At 37.5% G+C, this 14,930-nt stretch overlaps 1 protein-coding gene across 3 annotated transcripts in view; it reads left to right on the top strand.

Annotated features, from left to right (window-relative positions):
* Positions 1-5,967: 5,967 nt before the first annotated feature.
* Positions 5,968-14,930, top strand: part of LOC135208799 (F-box/LRR-repeat protein 20-like) — a 57,435-nt gene continuing 48,472 nt past the window's right edge. Inside the window, exons 1-2 of one of the 3 annotated variants that reach the window (XM_064241329.1) lie at positions 5,968-6,295; positions 14,160-14,227. In XM_064241329.1, the coding sequence (XP_064097399.1) occupies positions 6,257-6,295; positions 14,160-14,227 (107 nt within the window). In that variant the 5' untranslated portion in view covers positions 5,968-6,256. Of the gene's footprint in view, positions 6,296-6,345; positions 6,510-6,530; positions 7,080-14,159; positions 14,228-14,930 lie in introns of those variants that run through there. The other 2 variants (XM_064241331.1, XM_064241332.1) reach the window with 2 other exon arrangements.

Raw genomic sequence — 14,930 nt, forward strand, 5'->3', positions numbered from 1 at the left:
AATCTAGCTAAATTCGTATTAAAAATGTTTTATTATACAAATTAGTTTCGACATGTACAGTACAGCGCAGAATTAATAGGCAAGAAGGGCATGAGGCAACTGCATTCTTTCAGAAAACTCGGTTAAAAGCGAACTTGCATCCTGATTAAGGTATAAGCTATATATAAAAATTTACCAGTACTGAAATCCAACAAAATGCAGAATTCGAAAAAGGCAGCAGGTATAAATCGTATTGGAAAAGTCTGAAGAGTGGCTTAACTTCATCAAATTTGCATTGACAGCAAACCTGAAACGGATCAAAATCGATAATACTATGTGGCGATATGTGGATCCCGTGGTCATGACGGCATCTGGGGACGTCTGTTTCAGTATCAAACAAGTGACAGTCAGTGGCCGGCCATTGGTATTCGGGGACCACGGAGAGTCTCTTGCTCGCACCAGGCATCAGGCCAGAGTTGCACAAAGGACTCTCTCATGCCTACGTGGAGAAATGAGAGGATGCAAAGAACGTATTGATGAAAAGGCAGTCAATTTCTCTGAAACAAGAAATTCGTAGTATTATACAAGGGAAATGTCTAACAGGCTAAATTAAAAGTATTATATATATATATATATATATATATATATATATCTATATATATATATATATATATATATATATATATATATATAAATATATTAGACGAACTGTGGAAGTGTCACACCCAGATTGGTATAGAATTCATATCACCATTGCCCTATTCATTGCATGTACCACATTACTTCTTTACACTTTTCATCCAACACCTAACTCATAGCTGCTAGCTGTCACTCTCAGGAATACAGCTAGACTTATGTAATTACCAAAATTCATGATATGAGCAACCTGAAATGTGGCTATCGTAAGCGGAAATAGCTTCTGATGGGGGGATTGTGGCTTGCGCCTTTACGGCGTCTGCACATGCGCAATTAAGCATAGATATCGCAGCATCTTAACTGTGGAACTATAGGTATTACTGATTAGGCTTGATTATATTTAAATTGATCCTCTTTCCATCAACATTTTTTAACAAATAAGAGAATTAATTAGGTTATACATAATATAATGGTGATGGGGTTTTATTATACTTAATTTTACAGCTAGATGGCATACAAACAAAGGTATTGGAGCTTTAAATGCAATTCATTTCTAAGGAGCATCTAAATCGGTACGCAGAAAACGATTTCATAGACTTTAAGTGTTTTTTTATGATTAATACGTCATAAAACATCGTAAATAATTTGACTATTGTGTGATGGAAAATTATTCTTTGTTTTATTATGAAACCATTATAATTCATTTACATACCGTTTCTTATCGCTGAAGAAAGGATTGCGTTTATGTAGAATAAAACAAATCGTAAATTCTCAGGTTGCGTAGGGCTTTCCTTTTATATTTTCTTTGAAAGTTCAGGCGAGCTGCATCATATTATGCATATGACTTTCCTTTGAACCCTCATTTTCTGAATTCTTATTTGACCCCCATTCATCATATGAGTCATTTTTTTTATCATAACGACTATAGTTTTATCCAAGTGCGTTGTGGGTTGTCTTTAAATGCAAAAGTAATCAGCTAACGTTTCCTTTGAAGCAGAATATTTCTCCCACGTCTTGCGTATTTTTAGTCTTCGAGTTAACGTGAATTAAAGAACAACAATTACTATATTTCTTTCCCAAGGCTAGACACTTGCCCCGAACTAAGAACGTTATTTTTCCTCGTGTATGAGTCAACTGTGAAATTGTTTCATACACGATGTTATTATCCCCTATTGGGGAGTCACAAACGAATGTCAATTGTTTAGGTGTGAGAAAGAGGTACCCAATACTTTCTAAGGTGACTGAGTAACTTTTTAGGGAAAGAAATGTTTGAGCATAAAAATTAACTTAGGCTGATAATTCATCCAAAGCATCTACAATAATTTTTTTTCCTCGTCAACTTTACCAAACCACATTGCTGTAAATTACATATGAAATACATGTAGCCACTTCCTCCAACTGGGATGAGGCGAAACTGTTTTCCGTGGTTTTGAAGGTGTCAAATGTAGACACATAAACGTGGTGGCAGCTGTATGGTTTACATACTATGCAGAGTGTGAGCAGTTCGTAAGCGTTTCACACCTACCTGTACCGCGTTCCTCGAGTTCTTTATGCTTGTTATGCTGTCCATGTTGAATACTCCGGAAATCACTTGCCGGTCATACCTTTTCCACAGCTTGGTTGGCTCTTCCTGTTCATATGAGTCCTGATAAGGTAAAGTTATTTTTTGCTGATTAGTGCTGGTGCTTTCAACCTATAGGATGATGCTATTTTGATCCCGATTTGATACTACTATGAACTTTGATATTATAGTAAATCTTACATCCAGAAGGAAAACATAAAATCATCCAGTTAACAAATAAAACTTAATTTTTCTGAGCGTCTGCATAACAGATTCAAGTATCTGAATTGGTAAAGGGAGAAGATTTCATCTCTGTGTTTTTCTATGGCAGTAGAACAATTCACCAAATAGTCTCCACATTCATGATACTTACCTTTCGTACACTCGAGGTCTACTTCTCAAAGTATCATAGAAAACTTGATGAATGTGTGGTATAGAAAATGTAATTTATGCTAAACTGTTATAACTTGCATGCAACCACTGTGAACAAACACTGCCGTAGCTTTCAGGAACATACTACCATTATGCATGTATGGTTTAAAGTGTAATTATTACACTATTAATGTAATGTCAATATATAATTGGTTGTGTTATAATTTATAGACCCCAGGAATTTGATATATATTTAATGGACGTTTCCAGAGTGTGGTATATAGTAAGTGGACATCCCAAAGTGCTGGATTGACATATCTTAGCGGATGAATACAAACAACTTACATTTTTTTTTATCAAACGAAAGCGACGAGTCTTAATCCCTCTTAACGTTTTTTTTTAATAGGGCGGGCAAACAATCCTAACCTACTTTCTTCAAATCAAGATTCACGAGGAATTGTAATAAGCTAACAGAAGAGATACAGTCTTATTTTCAGTTGAAGAATGACCAAGAATAATAGAGATTATCCGAAAAAATGGTCGTCTGGAGGAAAGTTTTGCTGGAAAATTCATATTGTTGATATTTTGAGAGACTGTTCTTGATATTTACTTGTCACTGAATTAATTCAGATGACCATACACACTCAAATCCTAATCGTTACTTTTCATCTGTTATATTTCAACCCATGTGCACAATTTTATTACATAAGTTTGAAGTCTGGAATATAATTCAGTAAAGAAATTGAAAAGGTAGTTTCAAACAATTAAATCCTGAATTTATGGTCGCAATCTGTTTTAGGTTACTGAAATTGCAGTGCGATATATATATATATATCTATATAATATATATGTATTATATATAATATAATATTTATAAATCATATATATGATATATTATATATATATATATATATATATAGAATTATCTGAGAGATTTTATGCAAATAAAATACCAAATGAAATTTACTAAATTACATGCATAGCTTCATCGTAAGTAAATGTTATTACAACTGGCGACAATCTCTTGAATAAGTTCAGTGCTCATTTTCAACAATAATGTATGCAAAAAGATGCCTTCGTGTGGCATTGCCAGAAGAAGAAGAAGAAGCAGTGATAGAGTGATAGTGACGTCATCTTGATTCTCGTGGTTGACTGGCTGATGCCTTCTCGGCTCTTCAAAGTCCCAGGGGTAAAAACAACGGTCGCATTTTTGGAAAATCCCTGACGTCGGAGAGGAGGCTACCAATAGTGTCCTAAGGGGGGGGGGGTTGCTTTCTTGGACGCATGTCCTTTATGGTGTCCAAATTTTCAGATGTAGAAGGGCAAAGGAACACTTCCTGGGTGACATGTAAAGAAGGCTAATGCGTTTCTGCTGAATTTGGACAGCCTCCTCATGGCATCTTTATTAATTCTGTGGTGTAGATTTTTCCTTTTAATCTCGAGCTTCTAACAAAATTGCTTTAAGATAATTGAGCTACACTCACTCACGTGGGAGCTCTCAGAAAAATTATGCATGCATTAGTTTTTCTTATATAATATATATATATAATATATAATAAATATTATATATATATTACTAATAATATATATAATAATATAATATTATATATATAATAATTATGGGATGGGTGTTAGGTAAAGGTGAAGAAATTAAAAAACTATACCAAACCAAATAACTTTTAAGAGATCAAATTACATCAAACAGAGCTACATATGAAATCTCATGATCTAAAATTTCTAACCCTATATATAGATATATATATATATATGTGTGTGTGTGTGTGTGTGTGTGTGTGTGTGTTTAGGGTAGATGAAGAAATTAAAAACTATACCAAACCAAAACTTGCTAAGAGATCAAATACATCAAACAGAGCTACATATGAAATCTCGTGATCTAAAAATTTCTACCCTAAAAACTAAGAAATAATGCAAGCCATTTATGAGCATCTTTAAAATTATGAAGGATAAGAATGAATGTTCCTAAGGTACTGTTTTACTTTCTTGGTCAAAACAACGTTACAGTTCTAGTAGAAATATTTAGAGCAACTAACATCATGCATAATTACATATATGCTTAAGTCTTACAAATATCATTTTACATATTACACAACCACCACTTTCATTCACAATGATTTAAGCACATGAACAATGATGCAGAACACCTCCATACGCACTGATAAATTGCTCTAGCAAGATGAATCCCATAGACCTAAGGTTACCATAGACCTATGTTTACCATTGTTCTGTGGTTAGCACTGTAAGGGTCCCTTTGTTCCGAATGCGCAAATGCTAATCTGGGTCTCTCTTGAATAGCAACACCTTTTAGCGACGGAAATCTAGTCTAGACAAATACAATCATACGCTCAAGTTATATGTAGGGTATGCCATATCAATGGAAAATGTAAACACATTGACATGGGTAGAAATGAATCTTATATGGTATAATACATGCAATGCTGTCGACATCACAGCGTATCAGTTTCAGAAAAAAAGTTAAATTTGTTTTGTTTATTCATGAAAACATCAAAAAGCCATCATCATAGAATACATCAGTTCAATGAACAACGAGTGTTTCCTTTCGAAAAAAAAAAGTAAGAAAATAACTAACGAAAAAGACATAAGAAGGAAGCTTTCATTATTCTATTACCATTATATTAACCAGGATGTCGTGTCCAACTGGAACAAAGGGACCTCCTCGAACGTGAGATGCAATTCTAGGGAACAACAACGCTGCTTGGCTCATTCACGACATGTATATGTGTCTGTAGTAATTATTTGATTACGAAAAAATGGGAGGCATATTGAAAGGATAAAAAAGTGTAAACCTTCATTTATTAAAAACCTTAAAATACCTCTTCATTAAAACTGCTAAACTGCCAATTACGGAATCAAGTTTGACCGCAACATCTTATTTTTCTGATTATGGTGAATTATGCTATAACTATTTTTAACTGTTGGTTAATGTTAGGTCATTGCTGAAGTAAAAGAAAAATTTGTTACTGTATTTGAGACAATAAATACACAGAAAGATGGATCATAAACCACGTGGATTTGGTAACAAGGAATTGAGGTGCCAGGGAATCATGCCTCCTTCTCGGAACATAACTCCTCCCCCCCCTAACCCCCCAGATACTTAAAAAATACTTGAGGTGGTACAATTCGTACGATGATTAAACCTTTTCTCAGGTCTTATCGTGACATAATATACGATATTGCCACGCAAATTGTCAGCTAGAACACTGATTTTTTATTTTCCCAGACGTAAAACATTTACAGTGACCCAGATGATAATATGTGAGCCCCTAGCATTCATACCCCCAGCATGGCACTGTTTACAATCAGCTGGTAACATCGACCTATGACGTAACATAATATCTTTCGCGCTCGCTGGTTGGTGTAAATGTTCACCTCTCCCTTAACTAACATTTCAGAGTCCAAAGACCGTGAATGTCAGGTATTACTGATTAAGTAGTTATGAAAAGAAAGAAAACGGCAAGAAAAGTTGCCGAAAGCGATAAGAGCATAAAGAGAATAGAACTAATCGTTGGTAAACAAAAGAGTGCATGGTACGGTATGAGCCAATGGCAAAGCTGCTTACAAATCATGTGGGGTTTAGTAGTGAGTTAAAGTCGTATCTCCGATATACCTTCCATCCTGGCGAACATATCACCAATATTTTCCCAATTTTGGGAAAAAATCTCATACAAAATGAAAATGATGAACCACAACAGCATGAATAGACTAGAGGTAAGTCCTAGGTGCGTTGGAATAGCGTAAATAAGACAGTAATCTTTGCAGTGCGAGAATAAATATGCAGTTTTCTTTGGAAGGAATCGTCTGCCATGATCTGTTGACGATGTGAACAGCTGATCGTCTTCTTCCTACAACAAAGAACTCGCCAAATCACGACATTTATCACATATATTACGTCGGTTGTCAATCGTGCCGTCGAGTCATGACCGTATGACCCGTTTTTTCTTACTTTGTGTTCTTTTAAGTGTTAGCGAGCTGGGAAATTGAGCTTTCTTGCTGTTATTATTCCCATTTAAGAGTCGTGTTATGACCCCTTCTTTGTGTACCTCATGACTAGACGAGGCTTACAATGAGTTGTTAAGGTTACGGCGGGAAGACTATCCTGCCGTTTTGTGCTGCTGGCCAATTGGAAAGAAAGTCTTCTGCCATTAAATTCATGCACACGAGAAATATTTGCTTATGCTTGAATGAATTCGGTGCTGTTGTTTGGCTCACGTCACGTACTCCTACCCTATCGTCTTGATTGCTTTTGTTCGGTATCTTTTTGGTATTTCGGTCTCGCTATCAGTCACCGAATAAAAAACTTCACGTAAAAAATTAATAACGTTTTTGCTTGACTATAATGAAATGGAAGAATAGGTATCCTGCTATGATAAGCTAATTTCTGTTGGAACCATTGGATACTGTTGTGACCTTCCTACCAAGTTCTAGCCTAACCTAGGTAAACTGACCCTGTCCAAGAGATCTGTGTGAAGGAAGTCATATACAAGAAAACATGGTAATTATATAAATTTATTTCTCACTAAACATTTGAACCATAGGTATAGCCTAAGCCTGTTTAGCGTGTGTTATGATTTGGTTACTATATCAATTTCTTAGTCGTAGGGCCATAGCCAGTAGCTAATTGTTGTGAACCACCTAGACTACTATTGGATGTTTTCTTGGTAGCAAGTGACCTTATCCCACCTGTTTTGAGTTATCTTGCCTTCCAGTTTCATGTTAGGCTAAGCCTTAATCCGAAAGATACCTATTGCTTCAGTGGCTTCTTGCATTGAAGTGGCCTTGCCAAGCTTTTGTTTCAGTCTTGGATTCCCAGTGTATCATCAGAGATACAAATTTTTAATCAGAAAGATTAAATACATAAAAAATTATTAAATTGGTGATTGCAATCCTTACTCCTTGATTTAGTCTTCTAAACAGCTAACTCCAACGAGATTTTCTCGCCCCAGTGGTTGCAGTGTTATGGGTGTGAATTTTAGAATGAAAAATCAATAACATCCTCACTTGCAAATTCATGTTTTTGTAAATGAGGATACTGTACAATTTCCCAGTGTCACATGTTCTGGTTTTTCTTTATCAAATAAGATCATTAGAATTTTTACTGGAGCTACCAAGGCGCATTGCAGAAATTGAGACTCAACCTCCCTCAGTAACTTTGTTTTTGACGACCCAGACGAGATGTTACTCTGTCCAGTTAGAAGTGCTACAGTGATCAAAGTAGGAAGTAGTCGTGTGATGCTTTTGTCTCGGAGATCAAACTGAAAGTATGGTGTGGTTTCCTCTGATTGGACCTTGAGCGCAATTTGTAAAAGACGCAACAGTGTTCTACCGAAAATTTTAAATATTGAATACTCAAATGGACATTAGACTTTTTTTCATATTTAGCCTATCTAATTATTGGAATTGGGTGATAAACAAAGTAATATGGTTTCTTAGTTAATGCAATCAATACATGTCACAACACTATATCATAAATGATAATTACAAGAATCACAGTATACAGCCATATATTATGTAAATTGCGTAGCTAAAAACTAGTCACATCATCAAACCAATGTAAAAATACAAATAAAATGGTGGTGGGGCTCTTAATGGGGAAAAAATCCTAGTAAGAAGGATACCAGACAACTTAATGAAATAAATTAGCATTTTGTTTTATAAACTTGTACCACACACAGTTGTATTATAGGGTTTGGCAGTGGTTTAATAGGGAATTGGTAGTGGTTTGTAGGGTTACATCCTAACTGAAGATCTTATACTATAGATGTGTGTTGTAGCTACAATGACTTCATTAATTCTTAGTTTCTTCAAATTTTTTTATGTGCTTGCATCTACGAAGCATTAGACCAAAATAAAGAAATTCTTGTGGCTGGTACAAATACGTACAAATACGTAGTGATAGTAAAAAAAAAAAGGAGACCAGTAGATTTTGTGTATATATATGTTGGCCAGAAAAGCAATAAAAATTGAAAAACTATGCTAAAGTGGTGAGGATGGGTCTATTACAGCTCCGGTCAAAATGTATCTTAAATTGACAGGTATGTGTGTGTATGAGTGGTAATAAACTTGTATACGTTGTGGCCAAGTGGTTAAGGTTAACCTCATTCTGATTTGTATGGTGCGAGTTTGAGTTTTTTCTTTTTTTCCTGTACATGTATAATTTTTTTATTGCTTTCTAATAAAAATTGGGGAACTAATGCTCAAATAACAATTTGGCAAGGTCACTTTAGGATGAGATCACTTGAAACTATGAGGTGAGATCACTTGCAATGGGTAAGGTGATAGCACAGTGAACCAGTTTCCCATACCACTAAATACAATACAGTAGTTATGGGGCCAACCGCATTGCAAAACTGAGTTTTGGGTTGGGGGAAAACTAGAAATGAGTGAATTGCATCCTTGAGAAGGGCAGAATATACAGAAATTACAAGAGAAGAGGGTGGAAAATGACAGAGTTCATGCTTGTAATCAGTGACAATCTTCCTAAAGAAAATATATTAACATGAGTCCGTGGTAATTACCGAGATGCAGTTTAACCTATTCTAACCTAGGACATCTGGTTTTATTTGGCATGGAGACCATCCCATAATATTAATCATAAAAAAATTATCGTGGTACTGACACAGGTTAATCCTAATCTAGGATGCTGAGGTCCATTTAGACCAGCTGGGACTTAGCTCCCTGAACCTCCTTGGCTATAGCCAAAGAAGTGTGGGATTGGTTTTATAGATTGTGCCCTACACAAAGATCTTTTAATAGAAAGAAGCACAGGCTCTGTCACATTTTGTGATTGGTGCCCAATTTTTGTCTTGCAGAGGGAAGCTTTGAAGCTGGAAACCTGTATACCTAAAATCTATGTTAAAAATGAGACAAAATAATAAAATTCAGCTTTGCAGAAGAAAATGAAGGTCATATACACCTAGGTCCTAGAGTTAATATAACTGAAGTACAGAAGAAAATTAGCAAGTTACAGGAATTAATATAACTAAAGAATTAAACATGAGATACTTTACATGTAAAAAGTAAAAAGTAGTGTGAAACATTTTGCTTATGCTTAGAAATAATGATTTGTTCCTACACGATATACAAACCCTCAGTCCTTTACATTACAAATTACTTTCAGTGTAGGCAGGTAGGCCTGCCTGCCTGGATGTAAACACTCCATTTTGCTTTCAGCCGTCTTCCAATGAAGACGTATGTTTGGGAGCTCTTGCTGACTAGCCGTTAATCACGATTTTTCTAGTGGGAACTTTCTTGTATTATTTTGAATGATTATATATATATATATATATATATATATATATATATATATATATATATATATATATATATATATATATTATATATATATATATATATGTATATATAAATTGTATTTGATGTTAATAATTAATTGAGTTTAGTAATTAACTTACAAACCCACTTTTTGTGATTGCCTTGTTGGCCACCTTTCTGCTTCATGTGTTAAGGGTCAGTGGCAAGGGTGTGCCAACACCCTTATTACATATTTTCACCCTTTAACGTCAGGGAGAGACAGTGTATGTATTCATTTGAAATTTATGCTTACGCTTTGGAAATTATCGAGGGGAACTTCAAAGGTTTGTCCTTTGTTTTTGGTCCTGTATTTCCCCTTCTCTTTTGTCCTTTCACTAGCTAGAGGGGGCTGTGTTTGGTGTTGGTGTTTGAGGGATCTCTCATTTCGTAGGGCGGTGCCCTTGGATATGAGAGGAGTATCCATATTTTTTTAATCATATTTTATTTCTTTTACAGGCTAACAGTGATGATAGTTGATTACAGCAGTAGATGGTTAGATATCTCTTCATGTTGACTATCCTAACCTCGGAATTGTACCTGTAACTTGTAGCATGCTGCGATATTGGTCCTCGAGTGTGTGTACTGTTCTCCTGCTGAAAATCATATTAATTTACCGGGGTTTCATCACTGGACATCGCCTTTGCGGCTGCCCTGTGATCATTAACCCCACATGCGGGAAAGTATTTCTCCGGGGTGAGAACGCTCTCCTAGACTCGTGTTGTGGCCATCACCGCAGGTTGATGGCTGCCCGTGACTCGCTTCTCCTGCTAGTTCTGCTAATAGGCAAGCGAGAGCATCCAGTCTTCCTCACCTGTTCCCTCTACTTCCTATGGCTACACTGGGAGGGGTGAAGTGAATAGGAGGGATCCTGCAGTGCTCTCCTTAGGATTCAGCATCGGGGGACTACGTTCCTGGAAAAATCTTAGGGTCCCACCAGATGTACGTCCACGTCGTTGAGGAAGGTTCTTCCGCCAATGACGGAGAGACCTCTCACCGTCTCGACATCTGTTGTTTAGATTATTAGGATTCGAACACCTGGAGACTTCCTTTGGACAGATTTCAATTCGCAGTCCCCTATGGGTTCTTGTGTTTTGGGAGCCTCTAGTGGCGTGTTCTGTTGAATTATACTCGCATTCCAGTCTTAAATGCTCGCTTATAGGACTGGTTTTTATGTCTGTTCCTCCTTGATTTGTACAGGAGTTGAGGAGGGAGGGGCCCCGATGATCGTTTCATGAAATTTGGGGTCTCGCCCAGTACTTAAATTCCTTGGAATTTCCAGCATTCTCTGAGTGTTGTGGTCTTCTATGATCTGCAAGCACTTGGGCGAGACAAGAATTTCCGATAATTGTTGTTACAATACCCAGGTATCTTGGTGAATGCTTGAATTCCTTGGAATTTGTGGCATTCTCAGAGTGGTATGCTTTTCTATAATTTCCAAACACTTGGGTGAGACATACATCCCTGATAATTGTTATTATAAAAATCGGGAGTCTTGCTAAACGATTAAATTCCTTGAATAATTTTTACAAGAATCAGGAGTCTCGCCGAGTGCCTGGATCCCTTTGTTTCGCTGGTGCTCACCAAGTGCTCGGCTTCATCATGTTGCCAAGCATTGTCTTGCAAGAGTTGGGTTTTCTCACTAAGTGTGGGAATTCTTACGAATTCTAGCCCTCGCCGAGCGCTCACTGTCAAGAGTGCTTGGGTAGTGAGACGAGCCCTTACCAGTACAAATGAGTTCACTCTTTTATCTGGTTTGGAGTTATGCAGAGCTTGGTGCTGCATGTAACAATTAGGTGAAAGGTCAAGTACTGTCCTCGTGCCTTGGACCTTAGGGTCCAAACACAGGACAGGAGACACAGAATCCCTCTTTTTTCTTCTTGGAGATTCAGCCTCGAGGAGAAGATCTAATTGGGAAGAAGTGATAGTTCTTTGTTGACGATAACCACTCATAATTATGTAGTGGTGATCTGGTCAGCTCACTTGACTCTGCTCGGCCAGCCAGCTCTGCCGAGCTGATACTGAACGAACTCTGCTCTTGATCAGTGCAGTCCCTTGCCATGACATAGCACCCTCCCTTCCTGTGTTGGAGCAAATTTTCATGGGTCGTCATCTTCGTCATCTGATGCCTCCTCACTCCCCTCTTCAAAGGCATCCATGATCTAAGAAGAGGAAGGTAGTTGCTCCACCCCCTAAGAAGTCTCACCTTGAGACTTCAAAGGACCTGCAAGCTTTCCCTGGGGAGGAAGCAGTTTGCTATCTCTTTCTTCGGCTCACCTGCTTCATCCAGAGCGGGAACCGGTTCACTGTCCCCAAAATATAATGTCTCGGGAGCCCCAGAAGTTCGAACCCCTTTTTTTTTTGTCTAATTGGTATGTTGCTGTACCTAAGAAGGATCGACACCTTTCATTGAGTTTCAATATCTTTATCCACAGCTGACTTCCAATGCAGAAGTGTCTTAACGACACGTCTTCCTCCAAGTCCTACAAGATCGTGATAAACCCCTCTGGAGTTGGATATTCCACCGTACGCTCACTCAGAGAGTGAAGAGTGCCAGTGGTTTGGAATTTTTCATCACTCCAAAGAATATGTCGGACCAGAAGATTGATGTGGTCTAATTACGACCACATTTATATCTTTCTTCCTTCGGGTCTCCCCACAGCTCCGTGGAATCTCTTTTCCTTGGACCGGTGGTGAATGCTCAGAAGTTGTTTGCTTACCTGGCTCCTTTAAGAGGAGAAGTTGCATCTCGCCCATGGTGTGCCGTTCCAGAAGTAAGAAGGATGCGAGAGTGACTGGCCTCTCTACCTTCCCCTCCTCATCCTTCCACTCCTCTTCCTTCAGGTTGGGGATAGTAGTCGAACTTGTGCTTGCTGGTCAGGTGTTTGATGCGATAAGCTTGCACATCCAGTTTCCTTTTTACTTTTATCAGAATCATAGACGCAATCCTGCTTCTTCCTCTAGCAAGGGGAGGAAGGAGACTGGTGATAATGCAAAACCTTCCCAGAACTTTGCATTAATCTCACCAACTCTAAATATTCTTCCCAGCTCTTTTTCGTTTGAGTTACGATTCCTCACTCATTTCGATAAGCCCCAGAAGTCTGACTCTTGATTATGCAGCTCCCATACTCCGATCAAGTTGCCAGAGGCAGGGCGCTCCTCCTTGCTCTTATGACCAGAAGGAATAGCCCAGATGTGCTGAACTCCAGTCTGTTCTAGAGGCTCACTCTTATTCTTTCCTCCAATCAGTGAGTTTTCTTAATGTAAAGGACCAAGGGTTTGTATATTGTGTAGGAACAAATCGCAGTTTTTTAAGGTAAATTGTGTTTTTCCTAGCTATGCAAACCTGAGGTCCTTTACATTAATGCCCACCTCTTGCCACCCCTCAAGCTGAAACCTGGGCCAAAAGGCAAAGTGGAGTGTTTACATCCGGGCAGGTGTGCCTACCCACCTAATAGATGATAGTTTCTGCCTAACCACCTTGTTCAAGAATTTAACGGCCGTATTTCAGCCTACGCTGAAAGTAATTCCTAATGTAAAGGACCTCAGGTTTGTATAGTTGGGAAAAATACAATTTCCTTTAAGAAATTGTGATATCTATCGGTCCAAAGGGTGGCTGGTCAGGAAATGGATGGATAGAAAACAGAACTCAAAGAAAACTTTGTTCTTGTTTTGCTTATGCAATCTTTCGAACAGCCACTTGAGTGGAATTAAAAGCTACGTAACGGAGAGTTAAGTATTTAAAAAGTGAATTTAGTATGTATACAGGCAGTACCCGGTTATCGGTGGGGGTTCTGTTTTCACTGCCATTAACCGAAACTTGGTGATTTATGCCGCAAAGTTTCCGTTAATGGCTCCTCTGTTGGGTATGTTATGGCGCAGTAACTCTTATTATTGGCACCTTATGGCACAGATAATCGAAACTTGGCCCGATAGACAAGCGTCATAAAACAGGATCGCCATTAACCGAGTCCCCTGATAACCGGGGACTATCTTTAGTTATATTCAGTCCAAGTGATCCACACCTCACAAAAAAATGAGTCCGCATCAGGGATGCATTGGAACCTAGGTACATTCTCAATGAAGCAGAAGTGAAAGTATTCATTTTCTATGAAGATTGTACCGATGATACTAAATAATACTAAAATAAAAATAGGGTAATGTGTTTGCTTTAGAAAATTTTGGTTTTCACATGTAAAGTTTAGATCAAATTTATCTTGATTATTTGTTGGTTCCCTCATGTTTTCTATGTATTTTTGCTTTGCAGTTGACAAAGGTGTTTTCGGATGACGAAGCCTTGATAAACAAAAAGGTACCCAGGGAGCTCCTATTACAGTAAGTAATGAATACAGTACAACATATTTGTTTTTGATATTATGACATGAATACAAATACAGTAGTACCATGAGATACGAGTTTAATTCGTTCTGTAACCGAGCCCGTAAGTCAATCTACTCGTATGTCAAACAAATTTCTCCCATTTAAAATAACTGAAATATAGATTTAATCCGTTCCAACCCTGTGGAATATCCCCAAACCATCGTAAATTATGAAAAAAGACATGTCTTTAATTAAGAAACACACAAGTACAGGTATTCTCCTACTTACAATGGGGTTAGGTTCCAAAAAACCCATCAATTGTTGGAAAATGGTATAGCCTAGCCTATACTAAGGTATTCAGTACCATCTTTAGGGTAGCCTAGCCTACACTACATAGTATACTTAATACATACGTATATGATATAATAAATATTAATTTCAGCTAATTCTGTAGGTTCAATGCATATTGGCTTATGGATAATTCAGTACAGGGGAAATTTGACTAGCATTAACAAGAGTTAGCTTAGTGTAAACTATGGTATATCATATACATACGAATACAGTATAGTACTCTATACTACACATATGGTATACATAGTAATTTATGAATCTATAAACGCCGAGCCGGTATTTCCGAAAATGTCTCCCGTATGCCGGCGGCGTTTGAAAATGAGCGCGAAGCGGAAATAAAGTTTTTTCTAAAAATCACAGCACGCTT

Source organism: Macrobrachium nipponense, chromosome 35 (assembly GCF_015104395.2).
Source record: "Macrobrachium nipponense isolate FS-2020 chromosome 35, ASM1510439v2, whole genome shotgun sequence".
Classification (NCBI taxonomy): Eukaryota; Metazoa; Arthropoda; class Malacostraca; order Decapoda; family Palaemonidae; genus Macrobrachium; species Macrobrachium nipponense.